Raw genomic sequence first — 15,395 nt, forward strand, 5'->3', positions numbered from 1 at the left:
CTGGCAACGCTGACCAAGAAAAGACAGAGAAACAGAAGCACTGATAGAAGGCAACTACAAACAGTATCTGGAATAAAAAAGCAGGGCCGGGGGTTGTGGTTCACGTCTGTAATCCCAGCTCTTTGAGAGGCAGAGGTGAGAGAATTGCCTGAGCCCAGAGGGTCAAGATCAGCCTGGGCAACTTGGCGAGACCATGTCTCTACAATAAATTGAAAATTAGCTGGATGTGGTAACGTGCACCTGTATCTCCAGCTACTTGGAAGGCTGAGGCAGAAGGATCACCTAAGCCCAGCAGGCCACGGCTGTGATTGTGCGACTGCACTCTAGGCTGGGCAACAGAGTGAGACTTCAACTCAAAACCAAAAAGCAGGGATATCATGACAACATGGATGTAGCAAGATAAGAGGGTATTATTGACAACTTTATTATAGTTAATATATTTTAGACTAAACCTGACTCACAAACAGAGAACTCACAGAGACCCTAAATAGTCTGTTGATATAACCGTTAAAAAATTAGAAGTAATAGTCAACTATCTTCTCATATAGCAAACTTTAGTCCCAAGTGGCTTCACCAGTGGGTTCCACCAAATCTTCAAGGAAAATAAATAACACCAATATTAGCTAAAGTCTCCCAGAAATTAGGAAAAGATAAATTTCTCCCCAACTTATTTTATAAATCTTGGACATAAAAACTGAGTTCATAACAACAAAAAAATTATAGGCAAATCTCACTTATGAACATTGATGCAAAACTACCTTAAACTAATATCAATAAACAAGACTCCTCATCACATAGAAAGAAAAATTCATCATGACTAAATTGAGTACAAAGTGGGCTTAACATAAAAACATCCCTAATCCATATAATTCACCACAATAACACACTTAAGGAGAAAATATTACAAGCATCTCAAAAGACGCAGCAAAAACTTTTGACAAAACTGAGTATCTATTCACAAAACTTTTTAGCAAACTCTCATATAAAAGACCTTCTTAATCAGATAGAAGACAATGTAAAGAAGACCTATACCAAACAACATAGTTAATGATAAAATACTGACACCAATGACTTTGAGATCAAGAATAATAATGATGACAGCTTGTACCACCCCAACATGGACTGGAAGTTCGAGAAAAGCAGTAACAGACACAGGGCTGGAAAAGAAGAAACAAAACTCCTATTATTTGCTAATAATATGATTGTATATATAGAGTTTATTGACTCTATAGATTTCATTAAAATAATAACCTAATAGCTAAGCTGATGAATATAAAATATTATATTAATAGAAAAAGAGGAACATTTCACAACTCAATCTATGAGACCAGTAATACTCTGCTACTAAAGTCAGATAAAGACATCACAAGAAAGCTACAGACCCTTATGAATATAAACATAAAAATTCCCAGCAAGATACTAGCAAACTGAATCCAGCAACATATAAGAAGGATTACACTCCATGACCACGTGTGATTTTTCTCAGGAATGCAAGGTTGGTTTAACACACAAAAACCAATCAGTATAATATGCTATATTAATATAATAATGGACAAAAACCACATGATATCAATAGGCACATTAAAAGTGGAAAAATCCAATGCCCTTTCATAATAAAAAAAAAAAAAACACACTCAAACCAGTCACAGAATATAAATTACTCAACCTGATGAAGGCCAACCACAAAAACCTACACCTAACATCATACTTCATGGGAAAAGATTGAATGCTTTCCTCACATGATCAGGAACAAGACAAGGAGGTCTGTTCTTGACACTTCTAATCAGCATTGTACTGGAGGTTCTAGTTGGGGAAGTTAGGCAAGAAAAACGAGTAAGGTATCAAAATTAGAGAGGAAAAAGTAAGACTATCTCCATTCACAGATGACATGATCTTATATATACAAAACCCACAGCCTCCCAGCCACACTGCCCTATATTTCTAGGGTGGAGAGAACAAAGCTTGCTTTTCTATTGGACAGGCCCTGCAGGGTAAACTGAGAACACACAGAAAGTCAGGGACAGAGAGGACCAGAAACAGGGAGCAGATGCTGCTGAGGACTCTGGCTCCCTGAAATGGACACGGGTTGTTCACCTACCTTGAGTTGCAACCAGCACCCAGCACCTGTGTCTACACTCCCTGTTCTCAGGTCAAGTGCTGCACGGGATCCAATTCTCTGGCAAAACACAAATATCCTGGGCTCCCCACACTTTTTCTTCACTTGCACTGGAGTAAATCCATAAAAGTCTCTTTAGGAACAATGCAGGAGTTACTCTGTCTATAATATCTTATTTCTTAAGTTGGCTCGTGGGTATGTGAGTAGTTCATTACATTACTCTGTATCTACTTTTTGTGTGCTTGAAGCATTTCAAAATAAAGAGGAAAGTAACGAGAGAAAATTATCAAATGAGAAACAGAAATGGCTCATAAACATTCTAAAAACTATTCAACTTCAAATACTAAAGGAACACAAACTCAAACAACGAGGTGCATTTTCTCCAGTCAAAGTAGCAAAGCTTTTTAACTGACAGAATCAAATGACAGTGAGGAAAAGGAAAGATGGGATTCTCATAAACTGCTGATAGGAATACAGACAGACACTGATCCACCCCAAATTTTGAAACGATCATAGAGATATTGCTCTCTATGTCAATGTTAGCTATAGATATATCTATGCCTCCACAAAGAATCCCACTTTTAAGATGCTATCTACACAGCTCATCAAGAAGGAGCACAACATTTCTGTACAAAAATGTGTACCTAAGTATTACTGATAAACAGAAAAATGGAAACCATTCTAAAAACCCAATAGGGACATGGTTAGGTACATTTAAAACAATCTTCACAATATGAGGAAATAAATATATTAAGAAAAGCTCAGAGGATATTTAACTGTGTAAATAGGTAAATTAAAATTATGTGAGACAATAAATGCATATACTAAGAAAATACTGAAATGAAAAGGACCTAGCCGGGCTCGGTGGCTCAGCCTGTAATCCTGCGCCTTTGGGAGGCTGAGGTGAGTGAATTGCCTGAACCTGCGGGTTCGAGACCCGCCTGGGCAGGCGAGACCTCATCTCTACAATAAAATAAAAAAATTAGCCGGGCGTGGTATCGCGCGCCTGTAATTCCGGCTACTCGGAAGGCTGAGGCGGAAGGATCTCCGGAGCCCAGCAGGCGAGGCTGCGGTGGCCGGGAGCGGCCACTGCACTCCAGTCTGGGCGACAGAGTGAGACTCCAACTCAAAAAAAGAAAAAAGAAAAGAAAAGGACCAAACTATCAAGAGTGACTCTTCCCAGGAGGGGACCTCACAGGTGATTTTTACTCTTCTCTTTATACTTTCACTGCTTTTCAAAATGTTCAACAATGGGGAGGTCCTATTTTCTAGATGGTGGAGGAATTTCTTAAAGTATTGAAGGATAAAATTTCCATTATAAAACTCATTCTAATTAGAGTCTTACTCAGGGAGTAACAGCCCCTTCTCTGAGAAGCAACTAAAAACCTAATTAAGATAATGGGTAACTGAGGAGATAAAATGCTTAAGCCGTTTGTTAGTTAGCCACAGGTGGAAACAGAGCCGGCCAGGACCGTGCTGAGGAGAGAGCAGCCTGGCATAACCAAGGCCTTCTTCAGCTGAAACCAAAGGCCATATCCGATTTCCCTGGGCTGGACTAACCCCCTTTTCAGAGAGGACTGCAGTAAGCACCACCACCACGCTCCTGCTGCCTGTGTCCAACACCAACCGTACCGGAAGGGTTTTCATCTCGGACACCACTGGATAGCCATGCCCTGAACCTGGAGGGAGAACCGGCCCTTTTGTCCCAGAGCTGCACTCTTCTATTGTTTATGAAACATCTTGGCTCTTAACATTAGCAGGGCCTTCCCTTGCCTCCTGACTAGTCAAGCTCCCTTCCCTCCTGCGGGGGGTCTCATGTCACTGTTCCAAGTGACACCCTGATGCTCCTGTCAGGCACTGAGGGCTGTGACAACAGGATCTGTGTTCCTAAAACACTTTGAAACTCCAGATGAATACAAGCATCTCTAGGCATTTTATATATCTAGTTTCCTTAGCCTTTAAAACTAGTTTTTACATTCTTGTCCTTGGCACATATTCATTTATACCATTTCTCAGATTCATGCTGATTCAGTAGAGTTACACCTGAATCTTTACCTAGCTCTGTGTGCACACATACTCATTTGTATCTCTCAATTCAAGCGAGGGACTAAGATGTCAGGTTTTGAAAAGAGGAAAGGTTAAAGGCTCTGTGTGAGTTCTCTGGGGGCTGTCCTCACCAGGTACCACAGGCCAGGCAGAACTGTCTCACAGTCAGGCGGGAAGAGCAGGATCAAGGTGGGGGTGGGGCTGGTACCTCTGGAGGCCTCCTCCTTTGGCTGTAGATGCCATCTCTTCCTGTGTCCTCACATGGTCATCCCTCTGTGTATGGCTGTGTCCTAATCGCCTCTTCTCACGAAGGACACGGGTCAGATTGGATTAGGGCCCACCCATAAGACCTCACTTTAATTTGATTATCTCTTTAAAGACCCTATCTCCAAATACAATCACTCTCTGAGATGCTGGGAGTCAAGGTTTCAACACAGGGATTTGGGGGGACACAATTCAGCCCATCACAGGCTCTGATCAGAGACTACTACAAGGGTCAAGTAAATGCACAGCACACACCAGTCATCGGCCGCCATGACAGCTCCTATCTGAGATGCCCTGGCGGCAGGCTGTCTCCACCACCCAGCTTCGCACCTGAGGGCTCCCTGCACACTCAGAAGCAGGACCACAAGCCAGGCATCAGGAAGCCCTTCCGAAGGAGGCGCCATTCTGAGGCCCTGCGGAGGCCAAAAAGGCCCTCCCAGCCCTCCACATCTATGCTCTGCACATTTTTATTTAGCCAAAGAAGTAGAGGCCACGACAATATGACCCGGGATGTCAACCCAAGCCATCTGCGGATCGGCCAAGTAAGGACTCAAAACCAGTGAAGAGGAGCTTCCTGGCGGAGAAGATGAGAAGCGAGCAAAGGCCAAGGGGGTGGAAGGGAAGAAACGAGAGGGGAGCTGACCAGGAGTCCGAAAGCTGCTCTTCCAGGGAGAGCAGTGAAGTCCATTCTCCCTGCTGGCCGGAAACGTTCGCCTTCTTGTTCTCCTCCTCCGTCTCCCCAAGAAGCTTATATCCGACCATGTTACTTTTCTCCTAAACACCCATCCATGAGAAATAGCTGCGCATAAACAGTGAATGGAAAGAGAAAATACAAAGCAACAGAAAAACGGACCAAGAACGGAAACGACAACTCTGACATCCAGCTGCAAATGTCTCATCTGCATCTGAGAGATGCTCAAACTCATCAGCAGTCAGAGCAAAGCAAGTTAAAACGCCATCAGGCCAACGATGTGATGAGGACACACTTCTGCTTCAGGAGAGCTACAAACACTGCTAAAGGAGATAAGGTACATACATCCTCTGTGGAGGCAAGCTGGCAAAACCCATCGAAATTAAGATAGATGAGTCCACTGCTAGGAAAGACAACACACTGAGTCACTGAGCCCTGACATGGACACTCATGAGAGAGGCTGGGGCACCTGGTGTGGCTGAGGACGGAGTTCAGCAATCCTCTCCCTAAAAACATGGACACTGGACAAAACTATCAAAAACACCCATTTGGGGCCAGGCGTGGAGGCTCACACCTGTAATCCGAGCACTTTGGGAGATGGTGGTGAGAGGCTTGCCTGAGTGCAGGGATTCGAGACCAGACTGGGCATCTTGGCAAGACCTTTTCTCTACAACAAGTCAAAAAATTAGCTGTGTATGGTGGCATGCACCTGTAGTTCCAGCTACTTGGAAGGCTGAGATGGAAGGATCAACTGAGCCCAGTGGGCCGAGGCTGCAGTGGCCATGAGCATGCCATTGCACTCCAGGCTGGGCGACAGAGTGAGACTCTGACTCAAAAAAAAAAAAGGCCATTTCAGGATGCTGGAAATTGACCAAAAGTATACAACAAATGGAGAAGCACTCAGTCAACAAAAACTGCTAAATCTCAGTACAGCAGTGGACGCCTGTGGTGTGGGGTGCTCCCACCCTTGCCCCCTACTCTCAGCTTGTTCTACAAGAGGGTAGAGGTGAGGACCGGCAGTTCTGCTGGGGGGGAATAGCTGGATTTGGAGCAGAGTAGGGGTGGGGGGGTAGGCCCACACCTAACCTGAGGCACAGTGGAAAACAACAGCAATATCGATGTCAAACAGCTGGGGTTCACATCACAGCTGCCGAGGTCTGACACCTGTTGGAGAAAGCCACAGACACTTCTAGAAACCTAACAGTTTTCTGGAGAAGGAGAGAGCAACATGGGCCGTGATAAGCTTCTAGACATCCCTGGAAGGCTGCAGACACACAAAAGGCTGTGCACTCGCTCAGGGCAATCAGACAGCTCCAGCTATCTGCCAGTCCTGGCCAGACATGAGGCCTCGTGTGGGCAGAAGGGAAGGGGAGGCTGACTGTCACCTGCCCGAGCTTTGAATGCATTCCCGGAGCAACCCAGAGTCATCGGCAGAGGGGAGAGTACTTGCTGGCTCAAGGTGTTTAAGCACAACCTCTGACCATCTATAAGCCCTAGAAAGTAAGCTTAAACAATACAACAAGAATTTTTGTTTAAGAAGCTGAGCAGAGACATCGAAAAGACACACTGCAGGGAGACAGACTACAGAATCAGTTCAGGAAAGTCACTAAACAAATAAAACAGCAAACACAATCATCCCGGGAGTGGGGACAGACTCCCACGTTCCTACAATATATTCTCTAAAATGTCCAGTTTTCAAAATAAAGACACATTTCCAAATAACTCATGAGCCAAAGAAGAACTCACAAGGGAGCTAAATGAAAATGAAAACATAGGCCGGGCGCAACAGCTCAAGTCTGTAATCCCAGCACTTTGGGAGGCTGAGGTGAGAGGACTGAGCCACAGGTTCAAGACCAGTCTGGGCAACTTGGAGAGATCTCATCTCTACAATAAAAATAAAAAATAAAAATTTAGCCGGTGTGGTATCACACGCCTGTAGTTCCAGCTACTTGGAAGGCTGAGGGGGAAGGATCACCTGAGCCCAGCAGGTCTACGCTGGGATGGCTGTAAGCGTGCCACTGCACTCCAGCCTGGGTGAAGGAGTGAGACTCCAATTCAAAAAAGAAAAAAGAAAAGAAAATGAAAACACAGAGTATTAAAATTAAGGGCAGGCAACTAAAGCGGGGTTTACAAGGAGATTCTAGTTGTAGACTCCTAGGGAAGAAGAGAACATCTCAAATCAGTAATACCAGCTTTTTGTCGATCAAACCAATGTTTGATTCTAATGGTTTTCTTTCCGTGTTTTCTTCTTTGCTGATTTCTACTCGGATCGTTACTATTTCTTTGTTCTGCTTACTTTTGCTTTAATTTGCTTTTCTTTTTCTAGTTTCTTAGGGTGGGAATGTATGTCTAGGTAGACTGACTGAGAAAAGACAGCAGACACAGATTGCCAAAATGGGAGAATTAGGACAGACACTTGTCTCTATAGTTTCACAGGTCCACAGGTGGAGGGAAATTGTGCTCCAAGACTCTACTTAATGGATTATGCCCAGAAGCCCCACTCACACCTGATTTAGATTAAGATGATAAGATTTTGGACTTGAACTGATACTATAATAGGATAAGACTGGGGACCTTGAGATGGGGTGAGTGCATTTTGCATGTGGGTACAGACATGGATCACTGGAGGCCAGAGGGCAGACTGGAGTCGTCAGAATTCTCAGATGACCCCCAGTCATCCTTGCCTCTATAATCTGCCTTCGACCCTCAAGCATGAGTAGGAGCCGTGAATGTGATGAGACGTTATTTCACGATTATGTTTTGTTATACGACAAAAGAGATTTTTGCAGATACAAATGAACCTACTAATCAGTTCACTTTGGACGTTGGGTTCATCAAAAGGGAGATTTTCCAGGTGGGCCTAACATAAACGCATAGGCCTTTTCAAAGTAGAAAGGAAGCCAACTATTAAAGAACAAGAGAGATTTGATGTGCCAGTGCTAACCCGAAGATGTTCAGGCCATGTGCAGAGTTATTTGGAAGTGTTTTTGAACAGCTAAATACATGTGTGCTGGAAAAGACAATACTATCTTGCCTCTCAATACCCATTCTCTCCTTCCTCCTAACAGCTTAAGCCTGATGGTATTGGTGAGTCGGTGTACTGAGCTAAGAAAACTACATTTTCCAGTCTCCTTGCAGGTCGGCATGACTATGTGACTAAGTTGCAGCCAGTGAAAGATTCGGGGATGACACTGTGGGGACTTCTAGGAAGACTCCATGGGAGGAGGACATAGTTTTCAAGGACACCTTTGCCCTTCCTCCTTTCTTTCTTTCTTCCGGCCTTAAATGAAGACAGAATGGCAATGGCACCCATATCTATCCTGGTACTTGAGGTGACCTTGAGGATGGAAGGCATGGTCTAGAAAGGTGGGGCCAAAAGTGGAAAATCCTGAGCCCCTGGGTGACCAGGTAAGCCACCTTCCCAGGACTACTTGTTATTGTTCAAGCTACTCTTCCCTGGCCAAATGCAATTCCTAACAGACACAGAATCATTGTGTGGATTCTTTTGCTTCGTTTTGATTTAGCTTGTTTTTGTCATTGTTGTTGATGAAGAGGCTTTTAAGATATCACCTCGGTATTGGTTGTTCATCTATAAATATTTCACACATATGAGAGCATTTACAGCTTAGACTAATAATAAAGTGAACCCCATTTCATTGCCACCCAACCGAAAAAGAATGGACTATTTCCAGGTTGTCCACTCTCCCAAGCACATCTTCCTGCCTTGTCGCCAGCTCCAACCTACCGAAGGGATCCACCATTCTGGACACTGTGTCTAACGTTTCCTTATTTTTCATTTACAGTTATGCCACATATTTTTGTGACCCCAAATCACATTGCTCTATTTTGCTTGTTTTTAATCGTACACTTTCATTTTTCTGCTGTGTGTTCTCCTCCTCAATACGGTGAGACAGCTACTTTGATGCATGTAGCTACGGTTCATTTAACTTCACAGCTTTATTTTCTGTATCTGCATGTTTTACACACCAGGTCTTGCTCTGTTGTCCAGGCTGAAGTGCAGTGGCATGACCATGATCACGACTCACTGCAGACCTGAACTCCTGGGCTGAAGCAATCCTCCTGCCTCAGCCTCCTGCCTAGCTGGGACTACAGGTACACACCACCAGGCCCAGCTAATTTTTTAAAATTTGTGTAGAGATAGGGTCTCTCTATGTTGCCCAGGCTGGTCTCAAACTTTCGGCTACAGGTGACCCTCCTGTCTTTGCCTCCCAAAGCACTGGGGTTGTAGGTGTGAGTCACTGTGCCAAGTCAGTTTTATAGTAATTACTGCATAAACACACAACTATCCAACCATTCACCCATTGATCGATAGGTAGGTTGTTTTGCTATAAACACTCTTGTACTTGGCTCCAAGTGCTTCCTGGCTTTCCTGACACAACGGCAAATTATAGCATTTAAATGGCACACTGGAAGTAAACAAAAGGGTGTATAGGGTTGTGGATAGGGCTGTGGTCCCACAGACTCTGGTCATCCCAAGGACAAAGGGGATCAGTAAGACGAAGTCCATCAGTGACCCAGTATGTGATGGTGAAGGCCTATGAGTAGAATAACTGGAACACAGTGTGTGAGCGTGTCAACTTTTCTAGATAAGACCAAACTGTTTCCCAAGGGCTCAAAACAAGTTGTACTCTCACTGGCACCGTGCTGGAGTTCCTACTGCTCCTTATCCTTGCCAAACCTAGATATTACTAGAATGTTTGATATTTGCAAACAAACAAACAAACAAAAAACCTCTCTGGTATATTTCTTACTACAAACAAGATTGAGTATCTTTTCATGTTTACTGGCCACTCCTAGTTCCTCTTCTGCGAATTGCCTATGCACTTTTGGGCCCATTTTTTATTGGGATGTTTGGTCTTTGTTTCAGATAGCCTTTTTTCTTTGCCATCCTTAATATATTCTAAATAGTAATCATTTGTCAGTTTTATGTTATCACAAAATCGCCCAGCTTATGGCCTGTTTTTCAGTTTTTCACTTTTCACTGTTCAATGTTTTAGGAACAAAATTTCTTAATTGCACTAGTCTCTTCCTTTCTGGTCTGAGCTTTTTATGTCTCTTTAGGAAATTCTTCTCTATGCTATTTATTGATTTCTAACTGACTGTTCTGTAGTCAGAGAACAAGTTATTGAAGTCGGGTATCTTGAAATTTGTCGAATATTACTTTCTGATCTAGCATGAGGTTAATTTTGTATGTGCCCGGTACTTACTTATGAGAATAATACATGTTCTCCAGTTGATGAGTGGAGGGTTCTATAATACACATACACTAGATCACTGGTGGCTGAGGGGGAGGGGTGGCAAATCCAGCCTTGGCCATCTGTTTACATACTGTCTATAGCTGCTGTCACTCGACAAGGGCAGAGTTAAGCAGTTGAGACAGAGGCCATATGCTGAAAATATTTACTACCTGGTTCTTAACAGAAAAAGTTCATCAATCTACCACTAGATTGTGTTCAAAAACTTTTCCTTTTTTTTGTCTGCTTGATCTCAGTAAATGAAAGAGCTGTTTGAAATCTCCTATGATAATGACACGTTTAGCAATTTCTGTTCACCTTTGCCTTGTTAAGTTGAGGCTAATTTATTAGGTGCAAACAAGTTTAAATCATTCCACTTTCCCGGTGCTTCATTTCTTCTATCATTAATGCTGTGGCCCTTTGAGCCCTAATAATTATTTTTGCTTTGAAATCTGTCTGAATGAAACTGTCACTATACCAGCTTTTCATTGGCATATCTTCTTCCATTCTTTCGTCTGGATGTGTCGCTCATAAGTAAAACAGTGTAAGGCTGGCCTTGGTTTTCCCATGGAATCTGACAATCTCTGTATTTTAGTCAGGAAGTTTCCTCCATTTATAGCACTGACAGATTTGTTTTCATTTCCACAACCATCAACTGTATTTTCTTTCTGCCCTGTCTTTCCGTGCTGTCCCCTCTTTTTCCCTGCCTTCTTTTGGATTAAGAGCTTTTTAATTTCATTTTTTACCTTGATTGATTTGAAATTTTAACCTTTTCATGTGTCGTCAAATTTAAACACTATTATTGTCCAGTATTTTAGTTTCACTTTGTCACTTATTTTTATTGTGTTTTTAATGGAGAAATACATCATCTGTTCTCAAAGTAGTACTTGAAAATACAAGGAGTTTAGATACTAAAAAACAAAGCAAACTCCAGTCACTACATATATCACATGAAAAAAATCTGATATAATAAAAATTAGGTAATACAATTTAGAAATAAAAAGTCCCAAGTTTCCAGCTTGGTAAAACAGATACAGTCATATGAAACATCTAAACAACTAGTTGGTTCTCCCCCCCAATGTGTAAACAAAATGACAAGACTAAATTTGTGCCTGGCAATTTCAACCTAACACCATAGCTATTCAAAATACACAGATATCATGCAAACTTCCCCTGATTTATTATTGTGGTGAAAGGATAAGGTGACTACCCAGAACAAAGATGTGAGAAAAAGAAATCTTGTATACTAGACATCAGGAAGTAATAGTGAAAAGAAAGTCTCAAGTGCTGTATAGCCTAACAAGAAAAAGACTATATTCCAACTTTGGAAGATTAATCCAGACAGATAAGGAAAGAGTTTAAGCAATTACAGTTTAACATGAAAAATGCACATATGGTAAAAAGGAACACAGTTGAGAGAGGGAAGGAGAGGGGTCAGAACATGGCTAATTGGAAAGCCTGTTAAATTTGCTGTATTTAGATTAAGAAAGACTAAGCTTTCATTCATCTACAACTGTTGTCTCTCATATTTCCTAAACATGAATGTTCTGCTGTTTAACTATGAGGGATCTTTCTTTTTAAAGTATTTCTAATTTTTTGTAGGATAAAACAAAATAGTAGAGAAAGCTGACTAGATGCCAAGTGCTTGCTAGAAATTATTTTTATGTTTCTACATGTTAAACATACTGATGAATTTTGATGTCGTTTAAAAATAAAAATTGGTTTTAAATTATTGGAGAAAACGCCTTTTTGCCTACATGTTTAAAACTGGAAGTTAACTTTCCCATAAGCAGGTATTCTGTAGAATGTACAAAACTTCTCATATATAGAGATCAAATAGTCATCCAAGATTGGTAACATATTTCATAGGAATTACATTTAGTAACTTTTATTAAAATATTAGCCATGGCATCAAAATTTGGTGTTTTGTGCCATGTGGCCATAGGACTGTTGGTTTCACATCATAGTTCAGAAAATATTGGTATTCTGGATTTTTTGGGAAATGACATAAAAGCATACCTTGTGCATATAAGCAAAGAGAAGAGGGGGAGGCAAAAAGCCTTGTTTTAGGACAAATGATTGAAGACAAAAGAATATGGAGCTTTACTAGCTCAAAGAAAATGTCTGATCACTGATTATATACTGAGATAAAACCAATGTGTCATTTTTTGATCGTGTCCCATCAAAACCAAAGACCTACTAATTATTGTTTTGATGTCAAATATATACTCTAAAGTTGACTTTTCATCTTAAAGGGTTACAGCTACCCCACAGGGACTGAGCTAGATGTACTTTTAAGCTTTCTATGAAGTATAGAATACCACTGCACAATGGTATCCAATTTTAAGATTAATAGTGAAGAAACCTCTTGAGGAAAAAAGCTAGAATTCATCAAGTTGACAAATCTAAAATTAGTTCTACTTTCTAATAAAAAATATAAAGTGCATCATTAGTATAAGGAATTCTGATACCAGTTTGTATTGCAAATTTTCCCAACAATGCAACAAACATAAATCCAGTCCAGATGTCAGTCATAGGTACAAATATAGCTTGAGGGTTTTTTCTTTTTAAAGGCAGTTGTCCTTTGAAATAGTTAATGTAACTGCTGCTGATACAGTAATATACTCTGACACAATAATAGTACCCCCAGATTCACATATTAATCTGGACTTCTAATCAAGAATTGGCCCAGTAAAGAAAGTTACCAAATGAGCCTAAATCTATTTCAAGTCATATCGAGTCTGGTACCCTTCATTCTCCTTCTTTAGAATTTGAAAACAACAAGTTGAGTTGGCAGATATTGTTTGTGGACCCTTTAAGTTGTTTTGATCCACTCAATCTGTCTTACTGAATTCTTGCTAACAGGAATGAGATTTGTAGTGAGAACAGGGATATTGGAAAGATCTGTACCAAATGTTTCCTGAAAGGCCAACAGAGAAGACATTGTCTGAATTATTTCTAATAAAGTTGTACTTGTCTCTTTATCAAGCTGTTCCTCTTCTGTTTTGCTTTTCTTGGTCCTTTTCTCTTTATGAGGTGAGAATGTCCTCTAGACTCCTACTATAGGATTAGGTATGTTTGTTGCTGTGCTTCCTGAAGGTCTGGGTGGATGACTTACCAGACATGTTGAAGAAATCACTCTGGTGACTATGGGCTTTGTTGGTGGAGAAATGGCAGGTTGAGACACAGTTTGAGAAATACTTTCACTCAACACAGCCCCTGAGCTTTCACTAGGATTCACTTGATGCAAGGAAATTTCAGTAGCCTGTATGTTGGTCACAGATGCTGTCATTACTGCCAGGGCAGGACTGTTTTTGCCCTGAGAGCTGCTACTCAATGGGCCAGTCTTCATAGTGCTAGTAGATGAAGGCACAGACATGCTGTTTTCACTGTCTGTAGACAGGGAAAGGCTGCTGTCATTCAAAGCTGTCAATCTTAAAATACCTTCTGTTGAATGCGTTTTCTTTTTCTGAAGTACATGATAAGGCAGTAGCTGATGAAGTTCCTTTCTTCTTAAATGCATTGCAGCAATTTTCATATCCATCTCAAACATCTTACTATTTATTGCTTGCCTACAAACTGTATCTGTGAAAGACTGAATATCATAGGTGAGATCAATACTGAGAATTTCAGAGTTTTCTGGCTTCTTTAGCACTAACCCAATTACCCACATTGTACGAAATTCTTCCTTGTCAGGATTTTCTTTGGGTGCTGGAAATGATTGGGGATTCACATGTGCTAGTGTAATAAATTCATTCTTCTCCAAGCTCCCAACCAGAATTCGGATCTTTGATTCCACCAAGCCCACCCATTCTAGATGTTGTTTTTCTGTTGATGCACTTGCCAGGAGTACAATATAATGCTTGTACTTCTGAAAGAAGCTTGGAGCATCAAAAAGTTTGGACCACTCTGCTTTACTTAGCAAAATTTCATGTGTGATAGCAAGCCCTTGTTTAAACTCCTCAATCATGACCATCCTGGTTGAAACAGACACGTTATACGTTGAGTTCTGTTGTGGGTATGCTGGTGTAATTATAGGCATAAGATGGTACCTATCACTGGGATTTACTCTTGGGTCCCATACAGGCAAATTAAGATTCCGTTCTTCAGGCTCTTTCAGTAACACTGGATTTGGCCATTCCCATTCAGAAAATACCAAGAAGAATTTACGTACAAGAGTTGATGCTACTGCATTTGGATAAAGCTGACAGGTTCTTGCTACTAGCATAGCCCAGGAAACACCCCCAAGGAAGCCTAATATATTGGAATAGATATTGTGGCACTTGGCCCATAGTTTGATTGCTCTCAGAGTTAACCTGAAGTTGTCAATATTTGGCACCAGATGCAAAATTTCATCGGTTACTCGGCAACCATTAAGGCTTCTTATGCATCTAATGTCCAAATTTTTAAGCAGATTGTCATCTCTCAGGTCCAAATCTTCTGGAATAGTCTGCAGTGCTAATCTTGCAAACAAAATATCAATCTCTATCCCATCAAAACAAAGTTTGATAACTGGCACGAAGGCCTCCTCGACAGCCCTTAAATCTTTTACTTCTTCCTGCAGTTTCAATTTGTCATAAAACGAGGTGAAAAAGTCACTTCGATCAACATGTCGTGGTGCGACACACAAGGCGTCAATGTCAGCACCTTTGGTATGCACTCCTAACCTGTAAGAGCCGAACGTAAAAATCTTTCCTCCAACATTTTCAATGACAGCTTGTGGAAGACTCTTGCTTTCACTGATCTCTCGTATCCATTCCTTTACCAGATTATTTAACTTTTCCAAAATTAAAGTCCTGCGCTGCAGTTCCTCTTCCTCTTCAAAAACCCCGAAGGGCTTCAGGGTTTCGATTAACTTCTGGGTGAGGAGGCAGTCTGTCTCCTGGGGGGCGGCTAGACTGATGGGGGAGGAGACGCCGCAGCGCTTCCGCGGCGGCGCCGGCTGTTGGGGTCCCTGCGTGGTCACCGGAAACGGCATCATCTTCAGCGCCGGCCCCGCCAAGGCACGGCCCCCCCCACCGCG

At 41.8% G+C, this 15,395-nt stretch overlaps 2 protein-coding genes across 2 annotated transcripts in view; both read right to left on the reverse strand.

Moving 5' to 3' along the window:
* The window catches only part of RADIL (Rap associating with DIL domain), a 72,438-nt gene that overhangs the window by 42,373 nt on the left and 14,670 nt on the right, over nt 1–15,395 (reverse strand). The gene's annotated exons all lie outside the window — the stretch shown is intronic.
* PAPOLB (poly(A) polymerase beta) lies at nt 13,433–15,389 on the reverse strand. Its single transcript, XM_008050212.2, is given in 2 exon segments — nt 13,433–13,480; nt 13,482–15,389. Coding segments are annotated over 2 exon segments (1,920 nt in total). The 5' UTR covers nt 15,354–15,389.

This window comes from Carlito syrichta, unplaced genomic scaffold (assembly GCF_000164805.1).
Source record: "Carlito syrichta isolate Samal-C Ts95f unplaced genomic scaffold, Tarsius_syrichta-2.0.1 Scaffold143255, whole genome shotgun sequence".
Taxonomy (NCBI): Eukaryota; Metazoa; Chordata; class Mammalia; order Primates; family Tarsiidae; genus Carlito; species Carlito syrichta.